Source organism: Heterocephalus glaber, unplaced genomic scaffold, assembly GCF_053883595.1.
Source record: "Heterocephalus glaber isolate CG9 unplaced genomic scaffold, H.glaber_assembly_v1.0 deba00001592, whole genome shotgun sequence".
NCBI classification, from domain to species: domain Eukaryota; kingdom Metazoa; phylum Chordata; class Mammalia; order Rodentia; family Bathyergidae; genus Heterocephalus; species Heterocephalus glaber.
In genome coordinates, this window is record NW_028258367.1 from 1 (window position 1) to 24,201 (window position 24,201).

Here is a 24,201-nt window from a genome sequence, read left to right on the forward strand (position 1 = left end):
CCAAATATTATGCAAATAAATTACACTTGAGAGATCAAGACAAAGTAAAATGTAGGATGGATAAAAATGTGTTTCTTTACAAGGTGCATACCACATAGCGCAAAATGTTTGTTTTTTACCATTTTAATCTTAAATGGCTGACAATACTGAAATCATAAACTCCTAATTACCTTTTTAAAGCAATTATCTTCTTTCATCTTTTTGATGTTATGATTTCAAAATGTTTAAATTTTTTAATTTTTAAAATCATCTTCAAGAATAGCTAAAAATTACAACAATATTGCTTAAGGATTTGAATTCTTCATACAAATTTATCACCTCTTTAATACTTCATTATATACCATTTGAAGTTTTAAACTTTAATTTATAACCCAATCCATAAAAGAACTTTTAACAACACTCTAATTTATGACACGAGTTTTATTTGTAAAAAAAAAAATAGAATGAACCACTTTTAGAAATGAGTAGTATTCTCTCATGCTTCTCCTGCATAATTATATGCATTAGAAAAATGTTTAAATAGCTGGTAGATTTATATAAGAAGACAGGACAAAATATACACATTTATTTTAAAATTATTGCATGGGTGAATTATTAAGGGAATATAAAACACAATAATATTAATGTTATCAACTTAAGATTGACTTAATATTACTCAATATTAACTTCTGAACATAAATTCTTGTCCTAAAATTACAAAAGAAAGAGTAACCAACGCAAGTGTGACTGCCAGCCCACAACTTGTTAAAAAGAAATTGTGAAGAGTTGAGGTTTTGTTTACTATTTTCGAACTTGACAGAATAGAAATCCCTTTTTGTGGGGCCGGGATTTAGCTCAGTGGTTTTGCCACCTGCTGTGCAAGCGCAAGGACCTGAGTTCAATCCCCGGCACCAAAAAAAAAAAAAAAAAAGAAATCCCTTTTTGTAGATTGACTTTCAAAAAGCTCTACACAGTACTTTTTAACAAAATAAAATAAAGTCAAAATACTATGACACCTCAATATATCATGAGACATTGTTGCTTCTTTGTTGCACTTTTTACCAATAACATTTTCCCATAAGTAACAGAAACAAAACTAATTTCATTATAATATTAAATACAACCACGAAGAAAGCATAAAATATTATTGGCTCTTCTTCACAGACGTAGAGGCAGCATGTGCTAGCAATTCAGGAAAGAGTTGTATAGTTGTTGGGTTTTTTTTCAGTCCTTTAAGGGAACAAATTACTGACCAATGAACCAGACATAAGGACTCTAAAATAATGACTTTTAAAATGTAAAAGTTTCTCAGAATTTTGAGGAAAAATAAATGAAAAGAGAGTAGGGAAATTTTTCCTCAAGTTTAAAACCCTAAAATTACATTTTTTGTATATGTTTTGCCCTCAAGTTAATATAGAAAATATTTAACAACTCAATAGTGTTTTATGAATAAACTTTTAAAATTAAAGAGAGTTGGGCTGGGGATTTAGCTCAGTGGTTCCAGCACCTGCCTCCAAAGCACAAGGTCCCGAGTTCGATTCCTGATACCAAAAAAAAAAAAAAATTAAAGAGAGATACATCACACGTGCTTAGCAGGCGTGGTTTTTCATTTTTTCCCTTTTCCCTAGTCCAGAGCTCTACTTCTGGAACTGTTGCTGCAAAACAAATGAATTTCACTTTAATTTGATGTATCTCACCAATTCAGTTGTTTCTGATGTAAGAAAGAGCATTTGTGAAATAACATTTTAAAAGATATTTTCATTGCCTCCTTAGGATCTCAGAGATTTTTACAAATAATCCACATTGATTTCCACAGGTCCATATTTCAGCTGTGATTCTTTCTAATGTGCAAAATAATAAGGAAAAAGTCTGATATTTTCCCCTGTCTTACTCAGTCCTCCTCTGCTTTACCAGAGTGTGCTGTGCGAATGAGGCCACGTGAGTGTCAGTCACGGACAGGGCGCTCTGCCCTGCCAGGGTGTCTTACCTGGGCAGTGAGCATCTTGCTGGCCCCGTCCTCCCCACACAGGTCCCTGCGCAGACACCCCAAGCCCATGCTCCTGCAGGGAGGTCCAGGCAGGCTGTGCTCTCAGCCGTGTTTAAGCACAGAAGAACGTGCCTCTTGGGGCCGGGCCACTCCTGTCCTGCTCTAACAGGTGTGTGTTTTCACACCCTGTGGGCCACTGCCAACCAAGACATCAAGGAAGTCACCAGGAAATTGGCCCTGGGAAGGTGAGTCAGCTGTGGTCTCATTGCTGTGACCTCAGAGGGGTGAAGTGGACCAGCCTCACACAAGGCCAAGAGGGGAAGACTGAGAAGCAGGAGAGAAGGAAGAGACCATGAAGTGAGGGAGAGAGGATGGAGAAAATTTAGTTTAAATCTAACATAAATTCATTCTATTTAATATGTTTGCAAAGCATAATTTATTCATTGATATCGTTTCCTTTTGCTGCCATGAACCAGCACTTCCTTAAATTTGTATCCCACAACTGGGGACACATTCAGTGGCCCTCCATTCCTAACTAGATGGAGGGAAGGATGGCCCTGATGACTGCAGTCCTATTCTTTATGGCTTTCTTAACCACTTGAAAGATCTTCCCAACTATCAGGCCACGTATTTAGTGATGTCATTCAGTGTTAGAAAGCCAATAATTAAAGCACCATGTTGTAATCTGTATTCACCCTTAAATTTCCCCTATATAAGCTTACATGACCAAAAATCAACTTATTCTTGATGAAGTCTTCCTCAAAATGTCATCACTTAATTTCTGGGTCAATATTCAGATTTAAAATCCAACACTGAAAAATAGTGTGGCAGGATGTGGGCAATGACCCAGCAGACAGGGCAGTGTTCTGAGAGACAGAGCTGCCCTTGAGAGGCTTTCCTCAGCCTAGCATTGGGCTTTCAATTTTTCGATCATAAAGAAGCTTGGGAGATGTGGAGGCAGAAGCCTGGTATGGAAGGAGAGTAGCAAGGATTTGTGTGGTGACTCAAAGCAATAGATATGCAGAAAGTAAGCATCTATACTCACCCCATAAATAATGTTGTGTTCCCATTGGTAAAATGCCATTGGAACCCTGGGCAAAAGTGGCTCTCTAACGCAGAGCACAGAGCGAGTGGAGAGGCTGGGGTGGGAGAGGACCTCACGCTGAAAGTAGTGACGCTATTTCAGAGAAAGACCTCAGAGAAAGCATTATTCATAAAAGCTTACAGCGATAAGAAGATCTTCCCTTTTCTAAATTCCTAGAGTGGAATCAGATAGGAACTAGAACCACTAGCATTTTGTTTTCCTGATTCGTATATTGACCTTTAATTGTTTCATGGATCAAAATCTAGTCCAAGCTGGTCCAAACTATGCTTTATGTCTCTTTTGTACATTTTCTACAAGCATCAGAACAAGTGTACACTGGACAGAGTTAACAATTAACAAATGATGGATGTATGGATTGACTGGTCAAATGTGAGGAAAGTAGCTCTTGAACAGGTTGTAGAATTGGGATTACTGACATTTTGTAGAGTAACATTTGCAGTCACCTGGGATGGAAAGTATACACTGCAGGTAAAAATCCCCAAATCTCATTGTCACTGTTTACTTTTATAATGGTTTTTCATTAATGCCCTTCAGGAAATAAATTTGCACTTTCTGAATGATAGCTAAATATTTTTCCTGACATTATGTACTTAAGAGCTTTCCGAAACTATAGATAAAAGAAGTCATGAATGAGGGGGTTGCAAGTAGAGTTGAAGTACCCAAGCCACACCAAAAGATCGAGTACTGTTATGGAAATGGAGTAGTCTAAATATGGGTCGATCAGAACAGCAAGAAAGCAAGGCAACCAGCAAGTAAGAAATACCCCAATCACTATACCCAGGGTCTTCGCTGCTTTCCTATCTTTTTTCTTAGATAGATTTTTTTTCACTTCTCCTTTCATGTTTTCAGGCATACTGCTGATGACTTGAGCATGTTGTTTGGAAACAATAAAGATTTTGTTATAAATACCAACCATGATGGAGCCAGGAATAAAGAAACAAGTAGTGAACAATATCATTCCCCAAACTTTGTTGAAAGTGAGTGCACAGAAGTTGAACCAGGCAACAAGAATCTCGTAGCTCTGCATACCAGCAACATTGGCCTCAGATAGAACTAAATCAAAACTGAAAAGAGCTGGGACAGACCAGCCAAATGCAAGCAATCGCTTTATCATGGAGGCTGTCATTGTGGTTGCATAATGTAAATGGTAACACACAGTGTAAAATCGATCGACAGCAATGGAACAGAGGTGGAAAATGGAAGTCAGTCTCAGTATCATGTCAAAACTTGCATGGAATTTACAAAAGCCATCCCCAAAATACCAACAGCTCTCCACTGATAGCACCATGCTGTAGGGCATGATGACAAAACCTAGCAAAAATTCCATGGTTGCCATGGAGAGGATCAGAAAGTTTGTGGGAGAGTGAAGCTGTTTGAAATGCAATATCGACATCATGATAACCAAGTTCCCTAAGATGGTGATAACCATGGCTCCAGTCCTAATAGAGTACATTAGCACTCGCACATGAAACACACAATTGGTGGGAGGACAGGATTTATTTCCAAATTTTGTATAGCTGGATAAGTCTTCAGGAATATAAGTTAGATCCATGGTGCTTTATCACTCCATATTCTGTTCCAAAAAGATCAGTCAATATTTCTTCTCTTCTGAATATGATTTCAGCAAATGTCAGATCCTAATAGTAAAATACAGTTCAAAGCCATCTGTTATTAATTCACTTCATTTGTGACTTACTCAAATATTTAAAATTATATCAACAGTGTTTGCTTTCTGTGTGTTTCTGAATTAGAAAAATGAAAAATTTCAACTGCTTATTCTTTCCTATATTATTCTATTCCATTCATCCATCCATTCATTCAACATACAATTAACTGCTCCATTCCTATAATGTATTGAAAATTTTTCGAGTTTTGACTTGGCTTTCACCTTGAGCAACCATTTTCCTAGAAACTCTTGAACTATAATAATCTGATGTAACATACACATGCACACACGCACAAAGTCTAAATGAAGTCACAAAGTTTTTCACCATTCACTCCTTCAGTAATTTGAATTCATTTGCAAAAAGTTTACAGATGTTTTAGAAATGAGAAATGGCACATTGCTGTTGAATTATGTTTTACTATGAGATACAGTTTTTCAACATGGCTGTTGAAAGCCATATACTTGTGGGCTAAACCATGTACCAGGGTCATGTTAATTTCTTCTCTATTTTCTACTCCTCCTCTCTTCTTCTGACCCTTTCATTCTCCTTCCTGTATTTCTTGAGTCACACAGCTTATCTAAGATTCTAATTAGTCGATCAATATTCCATACTTCATCCTTAAGAGACCCAGGAAGGCTACAAATTTTGTGCTCAATCACTTAAAACTCATGTGACTCCTGTTGGTCACAGTAGGCTGAATGAGAGAGTATATTTGTATAATCTACATTTTCAATACATTACTGTACCTGATTTATTATTTATTTTGAGATATACATCAATTACCCTGAAAAACCATTCACTCATAGGATTTAGAAAGGCTTCACACTGCTTATAACAAGCATCCAATCTATTTAGTATATTCTCACAGACCATATAATTTCCATTGGAATGTATATTTAGCAAGTTTATCTATTTAGGCAGATTCAGTTTAGTTCTCCCTTTAAGATCCTAAGAAAGAGCACAAAAAGATCCGCTGCTGATGTCTGTGTTTTAGAGACTCTTGAAAATGTTTTTCTTTCCTGGCTGAGGGATGGAAAAAGGAACCATCTTGTGACAAACAAACCATAGAAGCCTGTGTGATATCAGTTAGAAAAGTTTCTCATTTCCCAGTTACAGGCAGGTATGTGTTTGAAAAGCCTTCGGAGGATGTCTTTTCTAGATGACTGCTCCACGTGACTCTGGTGTGCTCCAGAGCAGGGCTGGCGAACCAATGGCATGCGTTTTTGTGTTTTTCTTTTAAGACAAAAGATGTTAATGTATGGGTTGTTTTTTCTAAACTAAAACCTCAGTATTCAGGGTTAATTGCAGGGTTGGTACTTTGTGATAAATAAGTGGGTTTTGGGTTGCAGTTTGGACACTCATCTCTAAAAGGTTCACCATCACTGCTCTAGTGTAAGGATTTCCTTCACTGATTTCCAAAGAGCAAGTAGCAAAAGAGTTGGGAGTTTTGCTTCTAGTCCAAATCCTGGTGGTGGTCAGGTATGAGCTCTTCATGACCTGACATGTGATAGCTAAATGTGCCTTGCATACACTTCCAGCTCTAAAAATCTACAAATCATTGGTAACCCAAAAGTTACTTGTTTTCAATCCATTTCTTTTCAATAAGTAGAAAATAGAAGAGGGAAAAAAAAGATGAAAGAGAATTATGGAATGAAGTTTGTGGCTGAAGCTAAAGTACTATGGTTTGGGTATAAAATGTCCCCCCACATTCTCACTCTGGGAGGTGGGCCTGCTGGGAAGGGGTGGCTCACAGGGACTGAGACTGGCACTGGGAAGATGTGTTCTGTTCCCAGGCTCCTCCCTGCTGTCTCTGTTTCCTGGCCGCCATGTAGTGAACAACTTTCTTCTACCATGTTGCTCTGCCGTACAATTCCTGCCTTGGACCCAACTGACAGTGGACTAAACCCACTGAAATTGGAAGGCAAAATAAACCCATCCTCCAGTAAATTGTGGGTGTCAGACATAGGAAAAAAAAATTGTTCCAGACACAGGAAAATAAAAGGATTTATTAATGTACTTTCAATCCCGGGACAGGTATCTTCAATATTAAAGGTGTGTTTCTTTCCAGTACAGAGTTTCCTCTGCTCCTCCCTGCTGCTCTTTCTTCTTTGGTATTCACCAATGAAAGACTTTGAGCATCTAGCCTAGATTATGTTTTAGCATAAAAGTGGTAGCACTCAAAAAATAACTGTTGCCTGTAGTATCTGTGTTAAAATAAATATTGAGTCATATCTCACTTTTTCTTACCTTTAGTTCCTAAAATAAACTGACAACCAATAAAACAACAGCGAAAAAGAAAAGTAGTTACAGGTTAGTGCTAAGAGTAGACACTAGATAGGTATCTTTAATGACTATATAAGTATATGGGAAATTATGGTTGTTTTAAAAAATATATGCATTGTTGCAATAAAAGCAATTGGTTCAATATGCTTGTAAGTTTGCTGTAAATGAATGGAGCACTTTCAGTATTGCTGAAACTATATTCTTATTTCCAAATGACTGATTTGCAAGTGAATTTTTATTTCATAACTTGTTTATAACTACCATTGCTCTTGCCCTCCTCTTTTGCTTTCTCTCATAAGAATTATGGCACCTACTTCAATTTTGCTCCAAAACAAAAAAATCTTCTCTTTAATCAATTATGTTGAACCAGATAGTCCCCTATGAAATTGCTATTTTTTAAATAGAAAATATTCAAACAGTAATAATTATAAATAATTTCACCCTGAGATCATTTCTTTCTTCCCCTCAAGTTTTATTTTCAAGTTCTAAATGAGAAGATTGGCCTATATCCAGATGCCTACATTTGCAAAAAGTCAGATTTGCAACATGAAATCATATCATGGAGTTAAAGCCTGTTGAAAATTTTTGATAGGAAGAACATTATCATTTTGGTAGAAGGCAGAAGTGACCTCACAGGAAACTCTGGGTGCAGAATCTCAAATCTAATTTTCATAGCCTTAAAGTATCAATGTAGAGGCAGCACAGTGGCACACACCTGTAATCCCAGAACACAGGAGGCTGAGGCAGGAGGGTTGCCTTGAGTTCAAGGCCAGCCTGGACATAGTGAGACCCTGTTTCAAAAAAAAAAAACCCTCAAAAATAAAAAATAAAAAAATAAAATATCAATGTAATATAAGCTATAGTTGACAGTGAAAAACCTATGATCCTTTGTTCTAACAGAGGAGACAAATATTTGTGTATGTTATCTGTAAGGTATCAAATAATACAAATATCATTGCAAGGAAATAATGATATTTTAGCCTCTATAGATCATAGGTTCTTCTGAGTGCCTGCTTATGGTATTGCAGATAATAGAGACTTTACAAAACCAGAACTAATTTTAGGACCAACACTAACAGTTATTGATCCATTTCTTCTATTGCCACACTTTAGAAAACAATACCAATTTTTATATATCTAATTAAAAATTGATCTTAAAGTACAAACTTTCAAATGTAAACTCTAATTTTAAGTCTAAAATCATTCTTAGTGCAAAAGTAAATTTTAACAAGAAAGGAGATTTGTGTTAATTCCACTTGAATTTGTTAAAGTGAAGACAACAGAGTAACAGTACAATTTCATTAGTAATTTCATAATTTGCCCTATATTTTACTATAAAAGTGTAAATTATATATGGAGTATAATAGAAAATGCAAAGATTTGTCATTTATGAAAATTCATGATATTGGATATTTTCTGCTTAATTAATATCTAAAAGACTATTTGAAAAGCATTTCAGAGTTAACAATAAATAAATTGTACTCAAATGTACCACTGAAACTAAGATAGACAGAAGAAAATATTTCTTCTATAAACTTAAAGATAGTTTATACTTCATTACAGCAAAAAGGCATCTGGCATTTAAATAACTGATTTATTCCAAATGACTGGTAATTCACAAGTAAGCCTTATAAAAACATATGGTAGTTGGCAATGGACAGAGACATTAATAATGTCTTAATAATGTTGTCTTCTTAAAAGCAGCTTAAGAAATAGAAAAAAATCTTTTTAGTGACAGTAAACAGAACAGATAAAGCAACTTCTATTTCAGAGAGCAGGGAAAGCAAGGTGAGTAAGAGCTCAAATCAAAGCATATTTGTTGTAATAGTGAAGGGAAATTCTCTATTAAGTATCAGAGAATGTGGCAGAGAACTAAAAGAGAATCATCTTTTAGCAGGATATCACTTTGCGTGGTAGATAAAGGGAGAGAAATCTTGCCACGGCTGGAAGGTCAGATCGCGGCCTTGCACGTGTGCTGGGTGTCCGCCTCGGCCTCTGCGTGGGAAACCTGGCGTCGCCTCTGCTCCCCTCAGTCCCCAGCACCCGGCCACCTTTAGCCATGTAGTTTCTCTGCTGCCCTGTGAGCTCCGTGACTTGGACAACTCCACTCAGTCGTCAGTCCTTTCATCTCTGCGCTTGTTAGGCCTATGCTGTCTGTATGCTCATTGAATTTCCAAAGAACTCAGACCACAAAGAAATTAAATTCTTAATTTGGATACTGTTTGTATTGGGAATGAAGAAATCACTGTGGGAAGTAAACAGCTACAGAGTAACTTCAGTAAGTGCTGCTTGTGAAGAAAAAAAATGCCAAAAATGAAATGGTTGGCGTGTGGCAGTGATTTAAGAAGTACTGCGTATAACAGCTATTTTTTTAAAAGTTGGATATAATGCCAAACAGAAAAATACATTTTAGCATTATAGAAATACCTAGTGCCTTGCACTTACTGAATCATGTCTTGCGTAGATTTTTTATTTGCACAAGCATTTTATATATATATATGATTTAGAAACTTATAAAACTTGCCAAACAAATTTCAGTGGAAAACTTAAGACTTTCCATGAGAATATCATAACTATTTTTCAGCTAGGGGGAAAAAACACCTTACCTTCTCTATTGAAACCTTACTGTAACAATTTCTGATTTCCTAGATGCTATCACTGTTCAATTACTTTGAAGAAAATACATCAGTAATCATCATTTTTAAAGGATAGTACATTTATAGTCTTTTTATTGAGCCAGTACCTTTTTTTTCCTGGAAAGTTAGTTGAGATTCATTGAGTCTCTTCTCATTGTGTGGCCAGAAATTCTGGGAAGTTTAGCTTAAAGGATTAAGAGCATAAGTTTGTCTCTGTTCTCAAGAGAACTGGAGTAGAGAGGCGCTCTCAGAGAGGCACTTGTCACAGGGCCCTGAGGAACTGTTCTTTTAACTATTTTCCCTGAGGGCTAATGAAATAGCTTGTGTATTCTTAATATCTCAGGGAATTTTCAGGTTCTGTTTTCAGAACACACAATAGTAATTTTGTATTTGATTTCATGGTCACTTGGGCTTCATTCGGGGAAGAGCAGGTACTGAAACTTCCATGTGTTAAAAATATACAGACATGTACAGGCTAAAGTAAACATTGGCTAATAGCCAAGGGAGGAATCATTGTGTGAACAATAAAGTATTTCTGTTTGCACCCAAAGGAAACACTGGAGTGGGATGGGAGTATTTGTTTGTATTTCAGTGATTTGTGCCAGTTTAACTAAATCCCTTCTTAGCAAAAGAAAGAAAGAAAAAAAAGCCAATTAAAGTGTCATGAATCTTGAATATCCAGTTTAATAACCAAAGAACACTAAATAAGAAGACAGTTGGGTTCTAGCCTTGCTTCTGAGAGTCATAGCACAATCCAAGTTGTTACTGACCTATCACTTAAATTCAGTTTTTTCATCTGTAACTTCCAACAGACTTTTAGAAATAGAGCAGGCAGGCTTACTGGACTAGCCCTGGAGAACAAAAGCAGAATGAATGAGACAGGAGGCAGCAAGTACACAGGAAGCTTCACCAGCCCACATAGCACCATGACCACGGTTTCAAACTGAAAAGTGCAGAGGAGAGGAATGGAGGAAAGCATTGGTTTAGTGAACAGGGGAAAAGGGGTTGGAGGGAGGGGAGGGGAATGCGGAAAAAAAAGAATTCAGATATATTCTGTACAGGTGCAAATTTTCTGTGATGATTGTGATCATTACGTATGGCAAACGTACTAATAAAAAATTGCAAGTTAAAAAGAAAGACAATCAGAATCACTATGTGAATGATACTTCAAAACACAAATACATCTGGACGTGGTGGTGCATGCCTGTAATCCCAGCACTCAGGAGGATTGCCATGAGTTCGAGGCCAGGCTGTGATACATAATGAGTTCAAGACCTGCCTGAACTACATAGAAAGAGGCTGTCTCAAAAAAAAAAAAAAAAATAAATAAATAAACTAAAATAAAAGAAAGAGAAACGAGAAGAAAGAAAAAAAGGAAGGAAGGAAGGAGAAAGAAAGAAAGAAAGAAAGAAAGAAAGAAAGAAGAATTTAAGCATGGGGCTCAGTGTAGCATGTGAGAGGCCCAGGGTTTTTTTTGTTTTGTTTTGCTTTTTTGGTACTGGGGATTGAACTCAGGACTTTGCACTTGTGAGGCAGGCAGCAGCACCGCTGAGCTAAATCCCCAGCCTTAGAGAGGCCCAGGTTTGATCCCCAATACCACAAAAAGGGGAAATAAATAACAAAGGAAGGAAAAGAAGTAAGACAGGGAAGGAGGGAAGGAAGGAGAGAGGGAAGGAGGGAAAGTTTTCAAAAGAAAAAGAAATAAAATACAAATAGAATTTCAATAGAGACAAGCACAGCACTAAATTCCACAGCCCACACAGGAATGCCTCATTCTCATTTTGTCTGTCTATTCTACCGTGAACAAAAACCAATGCTGCAGATATTGCCGTTCTGTAAAAAGGAGTGTCACAAACTCCTTCCAACAATGACAGGAAGCAACCTCCCACTGGGATACTTACATGGTTGTACTTCCTCAAGTCATATGTTAATGAATTGGGAAGTATATTTAATAAGCATTAATTCACAATAGTGTAATTCTATTTTACAGTGAGAGTAAACTATTTTACTCACTTTTTGGCAATTAGTCTTTTAAAATAAAAGCAGAACGTCTTTGTGTATGAGTGTGTGTGTGTTTAAATATCAAAATAGCTAAACATTATTTAATTAAGAGAAATGACTGAATAGACTTAATTCCCACACACTATATTAGTTCTCATAAATGCAACTCCCCATGATGAATGTAATCATTATGTACTGTAACTGTGTACTAATAAAAATAAAAATTTTTATAAAAGAATGTTGGTAGACACCAGCAGCATACTGCAACCCCTTCTTTAGTGCCCACTTTCACGGGGAAGGTTGTTAACTTCTCAGGAATTTTGAAAACCAGTTGACATTACATTCATAGCTTAAAATCAGTTATGAAGGAAGACTTTCATTTGTTTGTATACCACAGAAACTATCAAACATCCTCCAACCAGGGATTTTATTTTTCTTTGAGATCCAGATATTAAATATTTGCACCACATCACTGATGAATGATATTAACAAATCAGATATTAATTAGTCAAAACTTATAGTTAAAAAGGCACTAAATAACAAATATAAAATTTCTTTTTTTTTTTTTTTTGTACCAGGGATAGAACTCGGGTCCTTGCACTTGCACAGCAGGTGATGAAACCAGCAAATATAAAATTTCTAATACCCAGTGCCCTGGTAAATATTAGTTTCCTTCTTTACTTCCCCTTCTACAACCTCATTACTCAAAAATACAAGTGTCGATATTAAGCAAAAAAGGGACAATAGATTCAAAACACAACTTTTGGTGAGAATTATGATACATTTATTGAACAGCAGGTCAAATAGCAATGCAAAATGTGTGTGAGCCCACGGAGAACAGAAAGGGACTAAGAACCTTCTACTGCTAATAACATAGAAATTTACTTCTGTGAGTAAAACAGTTCATTAGTGAAAGCTTGTGTGGAATCTGTCACACGTTACATGGTTTTTAAATTCTTTCATTAAAAAAAAGTTTGATCTCACAACTGCAAAATCTATTAAAGGTTTGAGCCTCAGCTAACACATCACTGCTTTCTGCCAGAATAAGCATTCATGGCATCTTTATTTTCCTATTTATTTACCAATAATGTTTTTGAGTTTTTGAGATAGTCTCACTGTGTAGCTCAGGCTGGCCTTGAACTCACTGCAGTGCTCCTGCCTCCATTTCCCGAGTGCTGGGATTACAGACTGCAGCCCATGCTTGTTTACCAACAATTTTTAATTGTTGATATTTTAAAATACACTTGATCAAATGCTGAGGAACATTAAATGAAAATATTATACAAAGCCTGTGTGGTCATGGGATGTATGTATGATGCTTAAACTCGGCCTGGGCTCTCTAAACTGTGACCGGCTAGGTGACAAGAGCAGCTTGAAGCTCCGCGGCCGTGCTGGGCCACGCCCGAGGCACAGTGAGGTCCCCTTAGCCACGCGGGCACCTCCAAGGTCCAGTCACCCCCCCCTCCCCGTGCGCCTCCTACCTTCTGGCTTTTCTGCTACCTGGTCCCACACTACAGAGGCACAGGAAATTATAAAGACCCTTGACCTGAGCACCACGAGATAGAGCAGAAGTTAGTAACAGAAAGAGGGCTTCTCAGGCTCCTCGAAGAAAACTGAAGCTCAGCGGAAAAGTAAGGAGAATCTCTACAATAAAGGCACACCAGACCACTGTACTTGGTCTGCTGCTGGCTTGCTGTGACTCATTGACTCGTATATGCACAGGGATTCCTATGTTGCCTACTGTGACAGCAGAGACATACCCTGAAGGAGGCCCATAATTTCTATTGCTATTTGCAAAAAAGAAAAAAAATTTTTTTCTCTTATTTTTAATTATTAATTTTTACTTTTATTCTATTCTTCAAAGTTTTACTTTTCTTTCTTTTCTTTCTTTTATCTTTTCTTTCTCTCTCACTCATTCTCTCGCTGTCCCACATTGCTCCTCATCTCCCCATTTGTTCCTTTCTGCACTGAATTAGGATTTCTCCCTTATTGTTCTTTTCTTCTCTTTTTCCTTCTCTTGATTATCATTAGGTTTAAAGGAAAGTAAATTCGATATCTAGCCTCCCTGTTGCTGTTAGGTGATTCTATTCACATCTTTGTTCTTTCATTCTACCTTTTTCTCTTGCCTTTAGCAACTTCTTAGAGTTTGTGTGATCTTTCTGTGTCTTCTGGACTCACCACTAATCTTACCTGTTCTTTCTACCTGTCCCTCCCTCCCCAACTCCTTGTAACTCCCCACCCCAAAGGGGAAAGATGCTATACTGAAGAGTTTATTCATTATAAACTTACATTGGGTTGGTCCTTGGTTTTAATTTAACTCACATAGTTAAAAGTGATAGATTAATAACTGCCACAAATTGTCATTTTCTAAGCTGTGCTTGATGCTATGGTATTGCTGACTATGTCATTTGGGCTAATGTGTTGTGATTGATCTAATTAGTTTTCCTTCCTGGTACAAGGAAAATAAAATAGCCTTAGAGTCATTAGAGTCTCAAAACCCAAACACAAGCTATATCTGGAAGACACCTCTGAAAAGCAATCATTCCACAAGGGTTTTAAACACAAGCAACAAAGATACCTACATTAAGCAATTTTGAAATATCAACCCAGGAAATAAACCAAGGACAGTACCAAAAAAAAAAAAAAAAAAAATGAGAAGACACTTAAGCAAGGCACAAATGCAGGCTTCCACAGCACAAAAAGGAAATTCTGGGGGAAATGAGGCGGAAAAGTCTGATAAGCAACCAGAACTGATAGCACAGGAAGTAACAAAGAAGATCCATAAGGCTCTAGAAAAATTCAAAACATAAATAATCTTCCAGATAAATACAGACATGGTGAGCAGAGTGAAAGACATGATTAGAGACTCTAGAGCAGAAACAGATAAGAAAATAGATGAGATCAGAAACATGCTGGAAGCCATGAATGCCCAGCATAAGAAAGAAATGGAATCCATGAAACAGATCCAAACAGATATTCAGGAGATTAAAAACTCCATTGAAAGCATGCAGAGCAGACTAAGAGAATCTGAAGACAGAATATCAGATATAGAAGACAGGATTGCAGTTAAGGACCATGAAAACAGAGATTTCTTAAAGATAGTAAGGGACCATGAGAAATCAATCCAACAGCTGCTCGATGATGCAAAGAAGAATAACATAAGACTCATAGGAGTCCACGAAAAAACAGGAGAAAGTACAATTGACATAAAAAACTGTTCACAGAAGTAATAGTAGAAAACTTCCCAGACAGAGGTAGAGAATTGGACATACAGATAAGTGAGGCATATAGAACTCCAACCAGCCATGACCAAAAAAAATCTACTAGACACATAATAGTCAAGATCCCAGAAACCCAACAGAAGAACAAAATTCTATAGGCAGTTAGAGAAAAGAAACAAATCACCTACAAAGGAAAGCCCATCAGAATCACGGCAGATTTCTCAACACAAACCCTCAAATCAAGGACAGCCTGGAGTGAAGTATTTCAGGCCCTAAAAGAAAACAACTTCCAACCTAGACTGTTGTATCCGGCAAAATTATCTTTCAAAATCAATGGGGAAATTAGATGCTTTCACTACACAGAACACCTGAGAAATTTCATGAACACCAAACCAGCACTCCAAACAATTTTAAGCAATATCCTCAAAAAAGACAATGAAGATCACAACTCCATGAGGCCCAGCAGAGAGAAGGTACCATGCAAGGTAAGACACTAAAGTGAAAGGGGGGAAAATAAGAAATAAAAGGGCCAACAACAGTAAAACATCATGACAAGGATGAGTCAATATCTCTCAATTATAACCATCACTGTTAATGGCCTCAATTCACCAATCAAAAGAAATAAACTGACAGAATGGATTAAGAAGCAAAACCCCGCAATATGCTGTATACAAGAAACACACCTAACTCAAAGGGAAATCCATAGACTGAAAGTAAAAGGATGGAAAACAGTTCTCCACGTGACAGGAACCCAGAAAAAAGCAGCCATGGCAATTGTTGCACCCAGTGAGAAAGAACCAACCAGAGACTGATATTAAAGCCACACAGGAGTTTATTACTGGCCTGGACCCGAGCTGAGCATCATTGGACTCGAGCCCCAACTGGGGGAAGATTAACATATTTTATACACCTTTGAGGCCAACAGTTTCTAGGCCTCCCTATGGGATAGAACTAGTAAAGCAAGCAAAAGGTACAGAAGCAGAACACCCTGCTGTTAGAACATTTGTAAAACAATAGTTGATTAATTGTTATTTCTAAAGAGACTTTCTAAGGGGAGGAGGTTTTTAAGCTTCCTCTTTTTGAGTTCATCTAAAGGGCAGGCAGGTGGGTCAAGCAGCAATATGGAGTTTGTCTTGCTAACTAGGGTCCTTCAGCAATCTTATTTGCAGACAAAGTAGATTTCAAACCATTAAGAGAGACAAAGATGGTCACTACATCCTTGTGAAGGGAACAATCCAAGAGGAAGAGATGACAATGCTAAATATATATGCACCAAATAAGAATACCCCCAATGATACAAAACAAATATTAATGGACATGAAAAACCAAATAAGCACTAATACAATTGTAGTGGGGGACCTCAACACCCTTGTCTATCACAAATAGACAGATCAACAAGAAAAAAATTAACAATGAAATTCTAGAACTGAACCAACCTATTGAACAAATGAACTTAATAGATGTTTACAGAGTGTTCCACCTCACAAAATCAGAATGCACATTCTTTTCAGCTGCACATGGGTCATTCTCCAAAATAGATCACATGCTAGCTCATAGGACATATCTAAGTAAATGTAAAAGAATCAACGTTATCCCCTGTATATTATCAGACCATAGTGCAATACAACTGGAGATCAATAACATAAAAAACTGCAAAACTCCCACAAACATATGGAAATTGAACAACACCCTCCTGAACAACCAATGGGTCACAGAGGAAATTAAAGAAGAAATTAGACAATTTCTACAAGTAAATGATAATGCCAGTACAACATACAGGAATCTGTGGGACACAATGAAAGCAGTTCTACGTGGGAAATTCATAGCAGTGAATGCCCATATTAGGAAAACAGAGAGAACTCAGTTAAATAACCTAATACAGAACCTCAAGCTCCTAGAAAAAGAAGAGCATAACAAACCCAAAGCTTGTACAAGAAAGGAAATTATAAAGATCCGAGCAAAAATCAATGCAATGGAGACTAAGAGAACAATACAAAAAAAATCAATGAATAAAAGAGTTGGTTTTTGAAAAAATAAATAAAATTGATAAACCTTAGGCAACCTTATCAAAAAAGGAAAGAAAAGGCTCAAATCCATGCAATTAAGAATGAAAAAAGTGAAGCCACAACAAATCCAGCAGAAATCCAAGAATCAATACCTACTTTGAGAACCTGTACTCTAATAAAATGGAAAACACAGAAGAAATGGACAGATTCCTAGATACATACAAATTGCCAAAATTAAATCAAAAAGATATACAAATTCTAAATGCCCCAATAACAATGAGTGAAATTGAAAATGTAATAAAAAACTTACCAACAAAGGAAAGCCCAGGTTCTTATGGCTTCACTGCTGAATTCTACAAGACATTTAAAGAAGTACTATTGCCATTACTCTTTAAACTCATCAAGGAAATTGAAAGGGAAGCAAGGTTTCCAAATTCATTCCTGGAAGCAACTATTACTTTGATCCCAAACCCAGGGAAAGACCCAACCCAAGAAGAGAACTACAGACCAATCTCCCTAATGAACATAGATGCAAAAATCCTCAACAAGATACTGGCAAACAGAATACAGAGTGTCATCAAGAAGATCATACACCCTGACCAAGTTGGATTTATCCCAGGGATCCAAGGATGGTTCAACATTCGTAAATCAATAAATGTAATACACCATATTAACAGAGTCAAGGACAAAAACCACATGATCATCTCAATAAATGCAGAAAAAGCATTTGACAAAATCCAGCACCCATTCATGATAAAAACCCTACAGAAAATTGGAATAGAAGGTCTTTATCTCAACCTGATTAAGCCTATCTATGAAAAACCAACAGCCAACGTTATACTAAATGGTCAAAAAGTGAAAACTTTCACGCTAAAATCAGGAACAAGACAAGGATGCCCACTATCACCACTTCTGTTCAATATTGTTCTGGAAACATCAGCCACAGCAATTAGAAAAGAGAAAGAAATAAAAGGAATAAAGATAGGAAAGGAAGAAGTGAAACTGTCATTATGTGCTGATGATATGATACTTTACATAGAAGATCCAAAAAATTCAGTCAAAAGTCTTCTAGACCTAATTGACAGATTCAGTAGAGTAGCTGGATACAAGGGCAACACTCAAAAAACAATAGCCTTCTTATACACAAATACCAGAACCATTGAGAGAGAAATTCAGGAAATAATTCCTTTTACAATGGCATCTAAAAAAATGAAATATCTAGGAATCAACCTAACAAAGGAAGCAAAAGACCTCTACACTGAAAACTACAGCTCTCTGAAAAAGGAGGATATAAGAAAATGAAAAGATTTCCCTTGTTCCTGAGTAGGAAGAACCAATATAGTGAAAATGGCCATAATTCCAAAACTACTATATAGATTCAATGTAATGCCAATTGAAATTCCAATATACTTCACAGAACTAGAGAAAATAATCCAAAAAGTCATTTGGAAGCAGAAGAAACCTAGAATAGCAAAAGCAATTCTAGGTAACAGAGACATGGCTGGGGGTATCACAATCCCCAATTTAAAACTATACTACAAAGCTATTGTGATAAAAACAGCATGGTACTGGCAAAGAAACAGACCCAAAGATCAGTGGAATAGGTTAGAAGATGCAGAAACAACTCCAGACATACTCAGCCACTTCATTTTTGAGAAAGGAGCCTACCACCCTCATTGGAGGAAAGATAGCCTATTTATTAAATGGTGTTGGAAAAACTGGATTTCAACCTGCCAAAGATTAAAACTAGACCCATACCTATCACTGCACACTAAACTAAGATCAAAGTGGATTAAAGATCTAAATATTAAGTCAGAAACACTAAACTTGCTGGAAGATAAGTTAGGTAGAACTCTTGAAGACATTGGCATAGGAAAAGACTTTATGAACAAATCTTCAGTAGCACGAGAGCTAGCACAAAGAATCAACAACTGGGATCTCATAGTATTAAAAAGCTTCTGCTCTGCAAGAGAAACTACCAACAGAGCTAAGAGACAACCTACAATATGGGAAGAAATTTTTAGCAGCTGTACCTCAAAGCAAGGTCTACTATCTAGAATATATAAAGAATTGAAAAAAATCAGGGCCCCCCAAATTCAAAGACCCAATTCAAAAATGGGCATCCAAAATGAACAGACATTTCTCAAAGAAGTAAAAACAGCAAATAAATATATGAAAAAATGTTCAACATCACTCGTCATTCAAGAGATGCAGATGAAAACAACACTGAGGTTCCACCTCACCCCACAAAGAATTGCTGCTATCAAGAAATCAACCAATAACAAATGCTGGTGGCAGTGTGGAGAGAAAGGAACCCTTCCCCATTGTTGGTAGGAGTGCAAACTGGTGCAACCACTGCGGAAATCCGTACGGAGATACCTCAAAAAACTAGGACTAGAGGTCCCATTTTACCCAGCTATTCCCCTACTGGAAATCTTCCCCCCCAAAATTAAAAGAATAACACCACAGCAATATATGTGCACCTATGTTTATAGCGGCACAGTTTGTAATAGCTAAAGCTTGGAAACAGCCCAAGTGCCCATTGACTGGAAACTGGATAAAGAAGATGTGGGTTTTTTTTTATAAAATGGAGTACTACTCAGCCATAAAGGATGAGAAACTTGAGACATTTATAGCTAAATGGATGCATATTGAGGCCATACTCTTAAGTGAAATAAATAGAACACACATGTGTAAATATCAAATAGTTTTTCTAGTGTGAGAAATTTGAAAGTGGAAATAAGGATGAAAATGATTAAAATGAATAATTGATAATTTGAAATAAGAAAAGGTCCAAGGGTTTGGGGATGGTGGGAGGGGAAGGGGAAAGGGAAGAAGGGAAAAGGAAAATTATGAGAAAGAAAAAAAATGGAATCAAACTCTGTGTAAATAGGGAAGGGTGGAGGGAGTGAAGGGTGCACAGGTAATGGGAGAAAAAATAAGAACTAAGATACATCACGTTCTGGTACAAACACCTAATCATAAATGTAAATGCATTTTATACCTAAAATGTACCAATAAATACATATATAAATAAAAAACCCTCAGCCTGCAATCTAATCTTAGTCAAATAATAAAACAAAAGCTTTTATACATCTTTTTTCTTCCAATTATAACTTTTTCCAGTTATCTCTTTACTGTTGTAATTTTCCTTCTTTTCCTTCTACCTGAAAGTAGTATGAAGGATTGGATGGGTGTGGAATTTGTCTAAAGAGTGATTCTTTTATTTTCCATCAAGACTTAAAAATCAAGAGCCTTCTTTCTTAGCCAAAGTAATGTGCATGTTTGCATACACACACACTCTCTCTCTTTCCACAACTTCATTCTTCTGAGTTCTGTTTCTTTTGCTTCGATTCACTATTATAGAAAGAGTTTACTCAGTTTCTTTTTGAGTAAACAAATCAGTATTATGGAAATGTGAGCTGAAAATTTTACCTAGCAAAATGTACTTAAGTGCTCTGCGAAACCAAGGATAGAAGAAACCATATATTAAGGGATTACGCATGGGGTTAAAATAGCCAAACCACGTCGAGGCATCAAACAGAACTACAGGAGTAGAAAAGTTCAAAAAAGGATCCAATAAAATTGTGAAAAAACAGGGAAACCAACATAACAAGAAAACACCCATCACTATTCTTAAAGTTTTGGCTGCTTTCTTGTCTTTTCTCATTGATTGTTTTGATTTTCAGATAAGGTATTGATTGCATGAGCATGCTTTCTGGATACAGCAAAAATTTTGCCATAAATCCCCACCATGATAGACCCAGGAGTGAAGAATCCTGCCATAAACAAGGTGGTCCCCCATAGCTTGTTGAACATGACTGGGCAGGAACTGGAACAAGCGACCAAGATATCATAGCCTTCTACTCCCTCAGCATAGGCCTCTGAGAAGACCACTCCAAAGGCGAATGCTCCAGGAACTGACCAGCAGAGGAGCAGCAACTGTTTAATGACTGGAATGGTAATTTTGGTGGAATATCGTAAAGGATAACAGATGGTGTAGAATCTGTCATTGGCCAATAAGCATAGATGAAAAATGGATGTGATGCTAAGCATCAGGTCAAAACTGTAATGAATCTTACAAAACATAATCCCAAAATACCAGCAATTCTCTACTGATCTGATCATACTATATGGCATGACAGCAAAGCCCAGGAGGAAATCAGTGACAGCCATGGAGAGGACTAGGAAGTTGGTTGGTGTGTGAAGTTGCTTGAAGTAGGAAATGGAAACTATCATGGCAAGACTGCCAAATATTGTGATGAATGTGGCTCCTGCCATAAATGAGTAGATGGTAACTCAGACACCCAGGGACCTCTCATTTTCTGGACAAGATCCATTTCCATATTCAGAGCAATCTAATGTTTCCTTTAGAAAATCAAGAACACATGGAATTTTGTCAGAAAAAAGACAAGATATCTTTTATGCATGCTTTTATAGAAAAACTCAAGAAAGACATAAAGACTCAAGGAAGATAATTGTCTTTCCCACTTGTTTATCTTAATCTTTGTTCATAATTTTATAGAATTCTAACAAGAGGTTTAAATGATCACTATTTACATTATTTTACCATAAACATTTAATAGACTTCTAGTTTATTGTTCCAGAGTCAGAATTTGAGAAGGGAAAGGAGGGGGAGGAAAAGGAAGATGAGAAGAAGAGGAAGGAGAAGAAAGGGAAACAGAAGGAAAGGGAAGAATATTTGAGTAGAAAGAAAAAAGAAACAGCAGGTAAAGACAAAGAAGAATCAAGTTTATTATTAAAATAATAATAATTTCAGAAGGCTGAGGCAGGAGGATTGCCATGAGTTTTAGGCCAGCCTGGGCTGCATAGTGCATTCAAGGCCAGGCTAAACTACATGGTGAGACCCTGTCTCACAAAATCAAAAAGAATTAAATAATAAAATAAAATAACAATAACTAATCCTCGTTACATGTACAGGAAGACTAGGGAGCTACGAGACAATATGTATACTTCTTCCTCAGATTAATCTGGAATACACAATCAGATTTGATTTGCATGGGGTCTATTGCACCCAGGGGTCCAGGAGGTTATTATTTGAAAGTAGTTTCATTCGTGTGTCCCCTTATTTTCACCATGCCTTTAAGAAGAATCCATAAAGGATCCCTCATTACCTGATAGAGTCAGCCTCTTCAGCAAGTCATGAAGCCCTGATAAGCATCACATTAGCCAGAGTAGCTGAGTCAGAGAGGGGTGGAGACTGCAGCAGAACTACCAGCCCTTCCTTTAGAGCACATGCACTTCCCAGCATGACTCCAAAAAGTGCTGTGCAATGCCCAACAGGTCCTAATGACGGTCTGACTGGTTCCTGAGTGGGTCCTCCAGGAGACTTTGGGCAGGTGCCCAGGAGCTTTTGAAAAGGGAGCCATTTCCACTACAAGAAAAACATGAGCACATGTCCTCCTCCTGTTGGCCCAATATGTTCTTTGTACATAGAAAAATCGGAAGGTTATCATTTTTGTGTATATTTAGCATGCAATATGTTCATGAGTTGGGGTCATTTTCTTTTTCAATGTACATTAAGGGGAAGGCACTATCTAAATGCAAAGCATAACTATTAATACTGCAGAAAAGTCTTTGACTTTCAACTACCTCACACCTATCAGACTTGGCCTAAAAGATAAAGTCTCACCCACCATTATATCTATTGAATGTCCAAAGATACAATGAAAGGAATAAGAAAGCATGAATATAGTCCTTGGTTGAAGAGAAACTGCAGAAAAGCTAGAGACAAAACTTAAAATCCAAATGATTCTGCATCTCAGCTAAAAGCAATAATGATGATTAAGTGATCAAAAAAAAAAAGATCTAGACAAAATGTGCAAGCAGAGATCAAAGGTGGACATGATGGTTTCAGGCTGGGGTAGACAATACTGTTCCAGTAAGGATGAGATTTTTGATCTGGATCTCCCTGCATGAACAGGATTTGAACAGAAGAGAAAGTCTTTTCCAAGCAGAAGGGAGGATGAAGAAAAGACGTGAGGTTGGAAATGCTCTGTTCTAAAAGTGATTCTCAAAAAATTCTAAAGCACAGCAGAGGTGGGGTTGAGGAGAAGTAAGGGTGAGAGAAGACAGGGACTCTCATTTCATTGTTGTCCCCAAGCCAGAGTTCTTGCCGGTATAGAGTCACCGAAGATTATCCACTTTGCCCTTATAATGTGGATGGTGATTGAAAAAGATTTAAACAGTTAAGATAGCTACAAGTTAGAAAGTGAGTATAGATTTTAAATTAAAATCTTTTCTGGTGATTCCAAGAGATGGTCCAAGGCAATTTTATCTTCCTTGGAATTTCCACTCAGCTCCCATCCCACCTGCAGAGAATTGATGGCCTCGCAGTGTGACAGGACACATTTTAATAATGGAACTAGAGATGGGGGAAGAGCCATTTTTCTGAGAGTTTAGACACCACAAAACAGGAACACTGCCAAATTTAAGACTTAATATAAAGATATAATAATTAAGAAAATGAGAAGCTGGTAAATGGGTAAATAGATCAGTGGTTTCTTTTAAGAGTCTAAATTCATTTTTTCTATACATGTGTGCATGCATGTGAAAACTTGGCTTATTATATCCCCAACAACATATTAATGGGGAATGGCTAACCTTTTGCTTAACAGTATTGCAACAATTAGTTATATAAATGAATAAATGAAATCATACCTATCTCACAACACATGAAACAATCAAATCCCAAATTCGGATGAATTATAAACTTAAATGTAAATCACAAACTATAAAATTCTTAAAAGACAATAATCTCATAGTAGGAGGGATTATTTAAACCACAAAAAGTGTAAAATACAAAGAAGAAATTTGATACATTTGACTACATTAGACTGAAAAATTTATATTTAGCACAATTCCTTATAAAAGAATGAAAATGAGTTACCAGTTAGAGAAAGATAATTTGTCACAAATGTAATTGGCAAAGAGTTAGCATCAGGAATATGCAAAAAACTGCAAATCAATTTTAAAATTGATTAAAAAACAAAAACAATAATGTTATTTTCCTTGAATTGAGTATAGGCTGCAAGGATGTTCACAGTGGCTTTTCTTCATACTTCACATGTGTTCTGTTATATATTCTACTCAATATTTTGAATGACTTTTTAAAATAAAGGCAAATCATCACAGTGCATGCATTTGATGGAATCATAGAGCCATGTCTGACTTGCTTCTGGAGATGGGAGGAGGCCTGAACAGGGTGCCATCAAATAAGTTCAGTTAAGAGTCATGCCTGAGGCAAGATGACAAGAATAAGCAAGTAAACTTGGTGAAAAGTATCCTAAGAAGTA

At 36.8% G+C, this 24,201-nt stretch overlaps 1 protein-coding gene and 1 pseudogene across 2 annotated transcripts in view; both read right to left on the reverse strand.

The window, feature by feature from the left end:
• Positions 1 to 2,160: 2,160 nt before the first annotated feature.
• Positions 2,161 to 24,201, reverse strand: part of LOC106008772 (trace amine-associated receptor 3-like) — an 84,914-nt gene continuing 62,873 nt past the window's right edge. Inside the window, exons 3-4 of the mRNA XM_087193423.1 lie at positions 7,737 to 7,812; positions 2,161 to 4,708 (exon numbers count right to left, since the gene is read on the reverse strand). Coding sequence (XP_087049549.1) covers positions 3,679 to 4,623 — 945 coding nt within the window. The 5' untranslated portion in view covers positions 4,624 to 4,708; positions 7,737 to 7,812 and the 3' untranslated portion in view covers positions 2,161 to 3,678. The remainder of the gene's footprint in view (positions 4,709 to 7,736; positions 7,813 to 24,201) is intronic.
• Positions 8,468 to 21,303, reverse strand: LOC147823351 (trace amine-associated receptor 2 pseudogene; annotated as a pseudogene). Its single transcript, XR_015444010.1, has one exon. The product of XR_015444010.1 is annotated as a trace amine-associated receptor 2 pseudogene (transcript).